Source organism: Culicoides brevitarsis, chromosome 1 (assembly GCF_036172545.1).
Source record: "Culicoides brevitarsis isolate CSIRO-B50_1 chromosome 1, AGI_CSIRO_Cbre_v1, whole genome shotgun sequence".
Classification (NCBI taxonomy): Eukaryota; Metazoa; Arthropoda; class Insecta; order Diptera; family Ceratopogonidae; genus Culicoides; species Culicoides brevitarsis.
Window position 1 is genome coordinate 23,313,616 of NC_087085.1, and position 13,971 is coordinate 23,327,586.

Consider the following 13,971-nt stretch of genomic DNA (forward strand, 5'->3'; position numbering starts at 1 on the left):
ATTATTACCTATTATTAAAATAACACAAATACCCAAAAATTGACAAAAAAAGACCTAGTCTACAGTGTAACGCTACTTTTTCATAGAATTATAGAACTTGTTTTTCAATAAAAATAAATAATTAAATAACCTTAAATCAATTTTAAATACTAAGAAATATTAATCAACAGTCAAAAATTTTTTAAATTTAGTCATTTTGTATGAAAACAACTATTATATTTTTTTATATTTCTTTTTTAATTTTTTCGATAAATTTAAGAATAAGTTAAGATTTTTAAATCGAAATTTTATACTTTTTTATTTTCACTCCGTTTAGAATGGAATGACCCTTTTAATGTTTTCGTTCCAAAACCGTTTTGATTTTATTACTCTACCGAAAACCAAATATGAATCAGTAAGTAAAAAACAAAAGTAGTTTAAATAATATGTAATTAAACAAAATATAACCGATAAATTTTGCTGAATTTTAAATACCATGTTTTTTATATAACTCTTATAGTACTTCAATATTTAAAAAAGAAACCTAATGCGCATGGCAATTATTTGGTGAAAGCTCTTATAATAATTTAAATTTTCAAAAACATCAGAGAGAAAGTTTCAATATGATTTTATATTACAGAGATGATTCCATTTATCGAATTTAAATTCAAATGGTGAATTATGTTTCAAAACTTTAATGTTCATATTTTAAAAGTTCTAGTCTAGTGTCTAATTGTTTTTCGTTTGAGGACATCGATAAAATTAATGGTTTCATCATGAGGAAAAAACTTATAATTAAAATGTGGTATAAAATAAAAATACCATAAGCCCGGTTTTATGAATGTAAATAATAAAAAAGGTGTAGATAATATATTTTAAAAAGAACCAAAACAAAAAATTATGATAAACAAATAACTAATAAAAAAATGTTTTACTAAGATGATTAAATAATAATTTTTTTAAAAATATTTACAAATTTTATTGAAACCAAAACGGAAAATAATAACGTGAAGAGTATACGTAAATCATCCCTTATAATTTAACAAAAATCAAAGTATTTAAATATGGAAACCGAAGAAAACGATGCCCGAAAAATGTTATTTTTAAGAACAAGTACAAGATTTCTAAATAACACAAGTTTTGAAAACATCTTCAATGAAACTAAAAATATTTCACTGTCTATTTCTACTCCTGGTAAGATTAACATAAATAAAAATTAACATAAATACATACATAAATATAAATACCTGAAAAAATGTATAAATTTTGCCCCTCTTTTAGGATGGGTTAACCAGTAATCGTGCACTTGAGGAAATTTTCAACTTTGAACGTTAATAACTTTTAATAATTAGGTTTTTAATAAGGGTTTAATAAGGGTTTTTACATACGAAATCAGCAAAGAGTTATCTATTGATTCCAACTAAAAAAATTTACAACTTAGAGAAAATTTTTGGAAAAATTTGAGTTTTTTCGAAAAAAGTCACTTTTCACCAGTTATCGTGTTTTTTACCAGTTATCGTGCATGGTGTAACCAGTTATCGTGCATCAAAAATTAGACCAAAATTTTAATTTTTTCAACGCGAAAATGAATATAAAATCGTCAAAATGAATAATATAGAATAAAAGAAATTACTTTTATATGGAAAATTTTGACAAAAAATAAGTAAAATTAGTAAAAACTGTCAGCGTTTTTCATTACAAAATTATACAATTTGAAATAAAACTATAAAATTTTGTCCTCTAATAGGGTAAAACTGTTTAAAAAATGAGAGTCTGTATATTTTCTCAGTAATTTTACAATGCTGAATGATGTAAATACAGAATTTTTGCTATTTTCTTCTCAAAAATCACTTTATGTTTGTTTATCATCTCTTAAAACTAAAAAATTTGCTTAGATTTTTAAAAATTATTATTTTTTCTTAAAATTTTGACATTTGCCCCTTGAACTTTACAATGTGTGTCAACTCTGCAATCTTTTTCAAGTCATAGTGCTCGTTTTTGATCGTGTTGGTATCAGAAACTTAAGAATATAAATTCTACAGGCACTTTTAGCCATTTTACAAGCAATTATGGAAGTCAAACTTTCATAACACGGTAACTGGTAAACGCTCATTAACGTGTTACCAGTTATCGTGCATTTCAAATTCTTCAATTTCGAAGCTAAAAACTAACAAATCTGGTGATTTTATGTCACAAATGTGCAAATTAGACCTTTAACTAACAATACAAATACTTGAAAATTCAAAAACTTTTACTTTATTTTGGACCTCAAAAAGAAAGGAAATAGAAAACATTGACATTTTTTCAGTATTTTTAAATTAGAGTTTAGAGTATTAATAAATTAATTCAGATCTTTAATTCCAACAAATTCAATATTACATTTGGAAAAATTTGCGTAGTAAAAAATAATCAATGAGTTGAACGCGTTTTAGTTAAATAAGAAGATGCATTGTTTGCTTTATATCAGAACACATCTTAAAATGATCAATTATGTAATAAAAGTCAAAAATATTCATCAAATTACACATTTATGATGAGAAAAATATTACAGATAAAAATTATGATGGAAGCGATGATCATTCTTGATTGCATCCAAAAACTTTTCAAAGGCTTTGTTGAAATTTTTGTAGATTTCTACCATGAGTTTTTCAATTTTTCTGTGGAAATGTCTAAGCCTTCAAAAAATTGCAAAACATAATAAAAATAAAAGATTTCTACCAATTTTTAAATCTTTAAATTATAATTATTAAAAGACCTTAAAATAGTTTAAATTTTAGTTTTTTTTCTTGTCCTATATAATTTTCTTTACGAGAAACAAGATAAATTGCTGACCAAAAACACATTAATTATAATCAAATGGATTGAGCTTTAATCATTCTAAATGTACATAATTCTTTACGCTCAAACACACCGTTTACTTCAATACTTACAGATTTTTAAATACATACTATTCATATTTATAATGTATTTACAAAAAATAACGACTAAAAATTTGAAAATTATTTTTTAGAAAACTATTTCAAAATAATTTTTGGAAAAGAAAAAAATAAGTCAAAATGATAATTTAATAATAACAATATCATAGAAAATAATGCAATTGAAAATTTTCATTATTTTTATATACATAATAGTACTATTAAAACGAAAATCTATCTAAAATTGTTTTGATTACGCAAAACAGAAAACGTTTTTGGAATACCCTAAAATAATGATTGTAAATTATCCACATCGTAAATATAATACGGTACTATAATTCTAAAAAAAAGGTTTCAAACTAGGCCAGCTAACAAAAAATTCATAACGATTATGAATCATTCGTAGAACAAAAATACGCATTCATATACAAAAATACGTTCATATTGGTTGATAAACGGAAAGAATAACTCATATTCATTCATAATTTTGGAACGTACTGAGAAATTGCAAAAAAGAAGATTTTAAATGATTTGAATAAAAGTGAGTTTCTTTTTATAAACCACTGATTTCTTAATGTTTTTTTTTTTTTAAATAAGGAACCTGTTTTTTACATTTTAGCTTTTAGTATTGCTGATCAAAGGGACTTGGCTATTTCAAGCCCTTGTTTAATCTTTTTTTAACATCAGAACTAAGAAATTAATTAATAAAAGGTTATTTTCAAATGTTTTTATTTTTTTAATAAGTGAGGCAAACTTAACTTCTGCGAAAAATTTTAACAAACGTTTGAGTAAGTTTCGATTTCGTGTAGAAAATACAATTGGTGCTGTAAAAGAACGATTTGAAAGTCTTTTTTTTAAATATACTATAAATATTTTTAATAAATTACAAAAATTTACAAAAGTAAATTACAAAAATAAAAAAAATTAATTAAAATAAAATTACAATAATTTTTGAAAGGAAAATTTACTTGCCAAAAAGATTAATTGAAAAAATTCTCGTTAATGGCGAAAATAAAATAGTTAACATTAGTTCTAAAAAATTATTTTTATTTTTGAAATCTTAAAATCTTTAAACCTGAAATCGAAATCAAATGTGTTAAAATTTTAACTTAGAATAGAGATTAGACTTAGCTTTTTTGCTTCCAAATTTCTTACTTGGTCTAATTGGTCGAATTATTATTGTTTTGAAGAAAACTTGTTCTCAAAGATGTGCTCTTTTTTGCGGTTTTAGTTTAAAACTTTTTTGTTTTCTTTCAATTTTGTTTGCCTTTTTAAAACCTTTCCAACGAAACCAACGAAACTTTCCAACGCAAAAATTAAAAAATACTTAAAATAAAAGTTTGAGTTATAACTATCAAAAAGTAAGTAAAATCCGATAAACCTGTACTATGTACTATTAAAAAAAAAGAAAAAAATCCTTGGTCGTAAATTCGTCAACAAAAAATTGCTTCAAGTAAAACATAATTTTATGTTATAAATAAATGTTTAAAAAATATAATGAAATATTATTTGACGACAGTATAGAAATTAGCAAAATTAGCAAAAAAATTAAAAGGAATGTACAAGAGCATCGTGAGAACAATATTGAATAAAATTCTTAAATACTTTTAGTCTTTATCAGAGTTCTAATCATAAATAAATACCTATCTATTCTGCAAACAAGTCTTTTATAATATCTATGTTTGAAGACTTTTTTGTGCATTTAAATAATGTCTCAATTTTACAAATGGAACCTTATAAAGTAAGCAAGATCAGAGGTAATATATTTATACAGGGTAAAACTTCTAATGTTGATAAACTTACTCGCGAGAGATTTCATTTTGAGTACTATTTCCTCTTATATTTTGAACAAGCGCGTAGCGTCATAGGAGCAATCTTGAAAAGCTATATAAACATATTAAATTTGAAGGGTTTTCCATTTAATTGTTGCAAAGTATTGAGATTTTCTATCATTTTTAACAATACGCGACGTCAAATCGAAGTAAAACATACTTTTTAAAATAAATATTTTTAACACTTTTTTTCATTAATTGAAAATCGCAAGTCAAAAAATTATCTCAAGAGATTTGTTTTTTGAGAATAAGCATAAATAAGCTGTTTGAATAATTTATTTTAAATTTATACATTTATGGTGCATTCCATTCTAAAAAATACCAAAATCACGGTTTTGATTTTTACCGATTTTTTCATAAAACAGTAATAGAAATGAAAAACTGAATAGTTTATCGTGATGTCCATCAAAAAAGAAGAAATTTTCGATTGATAAATTTTGAACGATTGATAAAATTTTTAAAAATAAGTCGGAAATAAATGTTTTCTTAGCAAAAGTTTCTTAATTTCGGATGGACATCATGATAAGGTAATAAGATCTGTACTTTTATAGGTAAATTTAAAATCCGGGATTTCGGTATTTTTTAGAATAGAATGCTTCTTATACAAAAAGGTGTTTTATTTCAATTTTATTTATTTTAACATTTTTTACACAATATCACTTGAGCAAACATTTTCAAAAACACCTATACCTGATCTCTTCTCATTAAAAAAAAACAGTAAAAATGATTAGTATTTAGCTAGGAACGAAGTGAACATTCCAAATAACAATTGCAATTTTTGCCTTAAATATTGATAGATACGATAACGCTTTTTTACCACGGTTTATGATAATTTATCAATTTCATACGATTTTCGGAACAAAATTTAATATTTTTTTTTCTAAATTTTCATTATATGCAATTTTACACACATTTTGATACCAATATAGTTCTAACTCTAGTTATAACTCTTTTTGTGATTTTATGAATAAACAAATGACATAAAATTGAAAGACTCATGGATTAACATATAACTTGAAAACACCATTGAGCACCATCAACTCTACACTACTTTCTAATTATTCATATTAAATTAATTCATATTAATTAGTTCTTAAATTAAAAAAAAAAAAATTGAAATAAAATTTCACAAAATAAAAATTTAAGAAAAAATAATTATTCTGGTCACGTGACTCTAAAATTTTTTCACTAAATTTTGATAGAAAATAACACATTTAAATTAAGTTCATATTTGATATCCTTTTGATGTAAATTTTCTCAAAAAATTTCCTTTTTTTCTAAATATTTTCATTTTTCCCCCTGAACTTTTTCGGCAAAATCGGACATAAAGTGAAAAAATTAAATTTAATGGCCTTACTAAAACAAATTAAAATTTTTAAGGTTGCAGAATTTAATATGTGAAATTCTTGAAATATGATATGAATCAACAAAAATTTATAAAAAAAAATCATTGACAAAAAAAAATTAATTGAAATTTACGACTTTTCTTAGAACATGAAAAAAACGAGAATGAATTGCATTCATGTATAAAACGAATGACTTGACCGCATTTCAATGTGTTCAATTCCATGATTTTTCATAAATTTTTCGAGTTTTCCCGAAAATTTTCATCATTTTTCACTTTTCGCGAGACTCCCCTGGACATTTTAAAATTTTGAAATTTTTCAAGATTTTCCGATTTTCCATGAATTTTCCGAGTTTTCCCGAAAATTTTCATCATTTTTCACTTTCCATGTTACTCGCGAGACTCCCCTGAACATTTTAAAATTTTTCAAGATTTTCCGATTTTCCATGAATTTTCCGAGTTTTCCACTAATTTTCATCGACAACATTTTCCAACGGATGAACACTCATTTAAATTTCCAACGGATAATTTTTTTAAATATGCTGTCGAATCTGTCATTTGAAAACAATTTGCCAAACCTGCTAATTCAAACAAAGTTAAAGTGGCACACCACACAGACGGACGGACGGACGACATCACGAGCACAATACCGCATTTTTTTTCAAAAAAATTGAAATGCGGTAAAAAATTATAAAAAAAATAGAGAATATATTAAGGGTATACGCGTCAAAGTTTACGGGCCCGTAACTCGCATTAAAACCGTTAAAATCCGTATTCCCCGTATTTCCCGTAAACTTTTTGTATGGAAAAAAAGTTACGGGCAATTACGGGGTTTACAGCACGATCGTCGTGCTGTAAATCGACTTACGGGCCGTATTTCGTATATTTTTGTCATATTTTAGACGTTTTTTCTTTATAATTAGGCTAATTTAGATCAAAATAATCCGTATTTGGAATCAAATTAAAGCTAAAAATGTTAGTTTTAATCTTAAATTCGATTATTTGACAGAAAATTTCCTAAAGAGCTACAAATCTAAAAAAAACAAATTTTCATATGAAATGACAAGTTTTAATGGAGATATAAGCGAAAAAAATCTAAAATATAATTTTTTTAAATAAGACACTCTCGTCAACACATCCCGTAAGATAACGGTTTACGGAAAACAATTATCCGTAAATATGTCGCGTTTTCAATTATTTAATACATTTTTTACACCTCACAATACAAAGGACTGTCCACATACCTATTGTGCACTCAGTAGTTCCCAATAAGTCTCATAGTTCCCATAGTTCCCAAAAGTTCCCTTAGTTCTCTTAGTTTCCATAGTTCCCATATTTCCCTTAGTTCCCATAGTTCCTAAAAGTTCCCATAGGTCTCATAGTTCCCAACAGTTCATATATTGGGAAGAAAAAATTTTTAGGCACACCGGAACATACACACACACACACTGACACACGACAAGTCGAGTTTAATAACACAGTTTTTCTTCAAAATGCGGTAAAAATATTTTAAAAATATGCTTTTTATGAAAAAGGGCCTAAAAAAGTTGAAAATAAACGACAATTTTTCAAAATTTCAAGCGCAGGAAAGAAACATTCGAGTCCAAAAATTTTATTTTAATTACATCTTATAGTAGCTTATAGAAAAAATTACTTATATTAAAAGCCTCTCATGCTTTCAACAAAAAAAATAATAATTAAAAATAATTAGGTACTTGAGAAAATAAAAAAAAAATATATAAAGAAATTTGACATTTTTTAAATTTTGTTTAATTTTTAATGATTTAGCTACGTATATTAATTATTATGGTTTTCTACGTATATTATATACGTATATGGCAATGCTTTGATTGCTAAACGTAAATTTACGAGTTTAAATCGACGAGACACGAAATATAAAAAAAAAATATCTCTAGTTTATCGTTTTAAGAAAATTGCTTCTTGAAAGACTGAATTTGTGAACAAAAAGGCTCAAATTTTGTAGTTTTGTAATAAACATGTATGTTTGTTTAGGTTACACTGAGTCAACAATACCGGTAATCGTTTCGTACTGCATATTATTCATTATTGCTGGAGGAGGAAATATATCAGTAGTTGTGACTCTATTTAGATCAAAACGACATAGACGTTCTCGTGTCAGTCTGATGATATTCAATCTAGCTGTGGCCGACTTAATGGTTGCGCTTGTGATGATACCTTTAGAAGTGATATAGTTCCATTTCCATATACGTATGTATATCAAAATGATATTATTTTTTATATTTTAGGTCGGTTGGAGAATTACTGTGGAATGGCAAGCTGGAAATTTTGCATGTAAAGCGTTCTCATTCGCTCGAGCCTTTTGTTTGTATCTTAGCTCGAATGTTCTTGTATGTGTATCGCTAGACAGATGTTTTGCCGTAATCTATCCATTAAGAGTATCAGCAGCAAGACGAAGAGGAAAGCTAATGTTAACATGCGCTTGGTTGATTGCATTGGTGTATGCTTTCCCTCAGGTTACATGTTTAAAATCTTTGAAAAAAAAATTTTCAAACGACAAAATATTTTCTTATTTTATAGAGTATAATATTTCACGTTAAGGAACATCCCCAAATACCAGGTTTTACACAATGTGTTACATTTGGATCATTCTCAAATCAAATTATGGAAACTGCATATAACCTTTTTTGTATGATAGCTATGTATTTTCTTCCACTAATTATCATAAGTATTGCTTATTCATTTATTCTTTGTGAAATTGCTAACCGGTCAAAGGAGAAAGGTATTTGTTTTTCAATATTTTACTATTTCTGGGAGGTACGGAAAATGCAAGAAAATGACAAAATCTCAATACTTTTCACATTTTTATAAATTTTTATGCTGCTTAGTAAAATTTAAGACAATATCGAAATTAAAATTTTAAATTTTAGTTGTTTAAAAATCAATTGTATCTTATTGAACAAGTATCATAACAAATTTATAACTTTTAGACTTCGCTTGATTTATTACTTTTGATTTTGATTTATTTATTTTATTTGACACTACATCTTTTTTTCTACATCATAGTAGAAAACACTATTATTTTTTTTATTTGTTAAAACTTTTGTTTAAATCGCATAAATCAAAAGGCAAAATTTCACAAAAAATCTTCATTTTGCATCGGATGAATATTTGAAAATATTTACTTTGATTTTTAGAGTGCTTTCCTGAACGTCACGGAACCCTAATTAAGTAATACCCAGCAAATCGCAATAAAGCTTAGCGAGCACTTTGCAACGATTGTTTTTGTTTTTCATCGAGAAAAATAAAAATAAAAATTGCAAACGATTTTTAATCATTTTTTTATTTTTTGATAGATTTATAGATAGATTGATAGATTTTATTTTATTTGATAGAGAATGAAGTTTTATTAGTAAATTTCAAAAAAAAAAAAAATCTAAGTTGTGCAGTAATATATTAGATTTTCATTAGAAAATGAAATTTGCTTATTATTCGGGAAAATAATGTTTTGAAATTTGAAGTGTATTTAGTATTATATTAGCAATTAGCACACAATTGCTTACAGCAATAAAACGTTATAAAATGCTCAAAATTTCAAATTGTTTTCATATTATATCTTTTTCCGTACCTCCCTGTTAACATTTTTGATAGGTTTTAAAAGTATATTTGCATTCAACTTGGTGCTCTGTATAATACGCATTTCAAAGATGAAATAAAAGTAATCAAACATTTTTATTAGTAATTAAAAGGGATGAACATGCGTTGATGGGAAATCTGTAATACTTTCGGAAAATCTGTTATACACTCTGGTCAAAATGTAATACACATTTTAAACAAGATTGGATTGCATTCGTTTATAATACTTGACCGCATTTTAATGTTTTCAATTCCATGATTTTTCATGGACTATTTTTATCATTAATTTTCACTTTTCATGTTACTCACAAGACTCCCCTGAACATGTTAAAATTTTGAGATTTTTTATGATTTTCAAAGTTTTCCACTCGAATTTGTATCGACAACATTTTCCAACCGAAGAACACGAATTTAAATTTCCAACGGATAATTTTTTTACCGCATTTCAATTTTTTGAAAAACATACGGTATTGTGCAGGTGATGTCGTCCGTCCGTCTGTCTGTGTGGTGTGCCACTTTAATTTTGTTTGAATTAGCAGGTTTGGCGAATTCTTTTCAAATGACAGATTTGACAGCATATTTAAAAAAAATTATCCATTGGGGTTTTAAATTGGTGTTCATCCGTTGGAAAATGTTGTCGATGAAAATTATTGGAAAACTCGGAAAATTCATTGAAAATCGGAAAATCTTGAAAAATTTCAAAATTTTAAAATGTTCAGGGGAGTCTTGTGAGTAACATGAAAAGTGAAAATTGATGAAAATTTTCGGGAAAACTCGGAAAATTTCATGTAACATGAAGTGTGATGAAAATCTTCGGGAAAACTCGAGAAATTTATGAAAAATCATGGAATTGAACACATTGAAATGCGGTCAAGTCATTCGTTTTATAAACGAATGCAATTCATTCTCGTTTAAATATGCTGTCAAATCTGTCATTTGAAAACGACATCACGAGCACAGTACCGCATTTTTTTTTTCAAAAAAAATTGAAATGCGGCAAAAAATTATTAACACTCGTGAAAATTCATGATAAAAATTACACTATACCCTATTTTTAATATATGTAAAAAAAGGAGGTGTACCTATAATATCGAAATGTGGGTTTAGTAGTTTTCTTTTTTCATTTTCATAAAATTCAAGTAAACACTCCAACAACTACAAGTGCCCTTCGACTTCGATGTAATGATATCAGCCATATTGAACGAGCTAGACAAAGAACATTACGACTTACTATTACAATTGTCTGTGGCTTTGTTTGCTGTTGGACACCATATGCATTTATGACACTTTGGTAAGTTGTTGATTCTTTAAGAAACTTGGATAGTATATATTGATTTTTTTTTAAAAGAATAGGTACATGTTTGATCGAGAAAGCGCTTTAAAAGTGGACAACACAGTTCAAGATGGATTGTTTATAATGGCTGTGTCTAATTCATGCGTTAATCCGCTAATTTACGGTTCTTATGCAATGAAGTGTCAGTGGTGGCCATGTTTTAATATTAAAACAAAAACTAATAAAAATGGAGATAAAGTAATGTTGCAAAGAAGATCAACAGGTTTTAACAAATTATTGTTTAATAATTTGCTCATAATAATAAAATTTTTAATCAACTTTTACAGATGGTGGATCAGGTGCACATTCAGATCGTTTGTTAACCAACAGAGAAGACAATAATGATTCAAAATCATCGAAAGATAAATATTATAAAAATAATATTGCAATTGTTCCAGTTCAATTTAAAGGTTTAACTCTCAGTTTCTCTTCTCTAAGTATACAAAAAAAATCATAAAATCGCTTACCTTATTATTTCACCATTGTTTACTGAGTTGCGCTTATTGAAATAAATGCGGTTAAAATTTTTAGTTAAGGCTCACCTACCGATTTTGGAAAATTGAGCTCGATTATCGCTAATCGACTCAAATTGTAGGTTTTGTGTTCAGAAAGTTTTCTTTCTGGGCTATTTTAAAATTTTGCCTATAATAAACCTAAAATTTGAGACGGTGAACAGTGATCTAGTGAAAAATCGGTAAGTGAATTCTACTGTCAGTCGTAGATAGTACCAGTAGTAGAGTCTACTGGTAGATGTTAAAACAATACCTGTTTAAAAACGTTTGCCTTCCTCTCTCAAAAATGTGTGTTTTTTAATGAAATGGCTTTGAATATCATCCATAGTAAAACATTTTATGAAAAATTTATTTCAAGCTTCGACATCAAGAAATAATAGACAACTTATTCAATATGGAGTAACAGATTACAAATGTAATAATTTTTACAAGGATGTAAGTTTAAACAACTTTTTTTTAACAAAAAGAAATTGAAGTTACATAGAATTACGTGTTATATTCATTTTAGAAAAACTGTAGATTAAACGAAAAGTCGAAAAAGGGAAAATATCCGAGTTTAGGGGAAATAACACTTTTAGAAGAAAGACCACCACTCATATTTTCAGGACTATCATTTCATTCTGATCCAATTCCACACAAATATGAATCAGACATGGACAGTGGTTTAACAAAAAGCATTGATACAGGTATATTATATATTTTTCCGAAAATTTCGCTTTTTAAAATTACTTTTAGAAATGCACTTTCTAGTACATTAAAAAATTTAGTTTTCAGTTTTTGAAATAACTCATTTGCAGTACAAATGTACTTTTGTGGGGTCCATAAAAACAGAATTTTTGGTATGGCAAAGTTTTCCGCCTCATTTTTTAAAGTTTTATTCAAGATTCAAAAAATCAGTAAATTTTAAACCATTCATAAGTTTTCATTGGTTTTATGTTATAAATTAATGTACCCGAGCCGACAAACAATCCTGGTAAAAAAATTGAAATAAAAAACTTTTAATTTTGACCTATCTTGTATATTTGCAAGTACCTATATATTTTGCAAGAAAATTTCTTTTAAAGCTATCATAAAATTTTGTCAAAATAAAAGTTTTTTATCTTTTGATGAACCTAATGGAAATCTATTTAGCTTTGCTACTTAGCTTAATGGAAAAAGTTTAATCAGAATGTTCGAATCTTTTAGAATGAAATAAATTTAGCAATTAAAACACGATTAAAATTTTATTAATTTTTATCTTTTATAGAACCGATATTTGAGCAGCATGAAATAGGCACATGATATTTAGAGGTCTAAGTAAAATATAAAAATATCTACAACTATCTTAAGTACTCTGCTAAACTGGTTATTTTGGATTGGTCTTCTAAAACTATATTTTTATCTAAATAAAAATTATTTAAAAAGAATTTCGAAAAATCTCTCATTTTAGTATTTTTTATTTTTTAGAAGTTCTAGCTGAAATAACTATTATAACTGTAGTAGATGTAGTAGATGTAGTTTTCCATTGTACATATGAACGCAAGTTTTATGTACGTCTTTTTTTGCTGAATGTGTACCTGAATTTGCTGCTTGGGCTATATTAATACAGTTTGATCACTAAACCAGTAGTGCATTTAATAAGTTTATCCTTCGCATCAGAGAAGTCCGTAATGATGATTTTCCGCAATTCGACGTGATTTTTTTAAATGGATGCATGGATTAAATGGTCATGAAATCAGACGAGGAAATTCTTCATAACTTCTCGTAATAATCTTTCTTACGCTATCTAATGGATGCATCGTTAGTCAATATATCTCCAGTGTCATATGGCACGAATTTGGCTTTTATTAAATACTTATCTTTCTTCTTACTAGGACGTGCTGGTGTTCTGCCATGATTGCGAGTCCAATTAAGTTTTGTGATATTTCTTTCTCTTTGTTTTTTTGTACTTATTCACATACAATATTTTTTAAAGTTTCTTTTTTTTTTTTTTGATGCTGTATCTTTAGCGGTTGTCTTTTAAAACCAGATTTTTCTGACATGAATGCCTTTTAAAAGCACCTAAAGAAAAAGAGGCAGCACAGTGTTGTTGGAAATCCTTCTACATCTCATTTGGCGTTAGTTCAACTATGGTACATTTCTTCTCAGAAAGAAATTTTTTTAATATTCATGATGAATTCAGAATTATAACAGAATGAATGTTAACGTAAAATACATATTTAATCTAAGTAGGTATTTAATATAATGTATTGTGAAGAAGGATGCTGACAGTACTTGGTATTAAACAAATCAACGAATAAAAATAATACGAGAACGTATCTAAACCAAATTGTTTAATTTCTTTTTATCAAGCCACATCTTGTCTTAAAATGTTATAAAAATTTTTTATTTGTGATTCTGCAAACGGTTGCTGTCTAAATCAATATTCATTGTCCAACTGTCCGAATCAATGTTTAACTCA

At 26.6% G+C, this 13,971-nt stretch overlaps 1 protein-coding gene across 1 annotated transcript; it reads left to right on the forward strand.

The window, feature by feature from the left end:
• The first annotated feature begins 1,027 nt into the window (after positions 1–1,027).
• LOC134837134 (adipokinetic hormone/corazonin-related peptide receptor variant I-like) lies at positions 1,028–12,946 on the forward strand. The gene is made up of 10 exons (XM_063852476.1): positions 1,028–1,173; positions 8,085–8,275; positions 8,339–8,566; positions 8,631–8,838; positions 10,794–10,977; positions 11,040–11,242; positions 11,307–11,429; positions 11,890–11,966; positions 12,040–12,217; positions 12,778–12,946. The coding sequence occupies exons 1-10, from the start codon at positions 1,044–1,046 to the stop codon at positions 12,810–12,812; spliced, it is 1,557 nt and encodes a 518-aa protein (XP_063708546.1). The 5' UTR covers positions 1,028–1,043; the 3' UTR covers positions 12,813–12,946.
• Positions 12,947–13,971: the final 1,025 nt, after the last annotated feature.

Bases quoted from the DNA above. Each gene is read 5' to 3' on its own strand.
- LOC134837134 (XM_063852476.1), top strand. From the start codon at position 1,044: ATGGAAACCGAAGAAAACGATGCCCGAAAAATGTTATTTTTAAGAACA. The intron at 1,174-8,084 runs GTAAGATTAACA...ATGTTTGTTTAG, and splicing joins ACTGTCTATTTCTACTCCTG to GTTACACTGAGTCAACAATA. The intron at 11,967-12,039 runs GTAAGTTTAAAC...TATTCATTTTAG, and splicing joins GTAATAATTTTTACAAGGAT to AAAAACTGTAGATTAAACGA.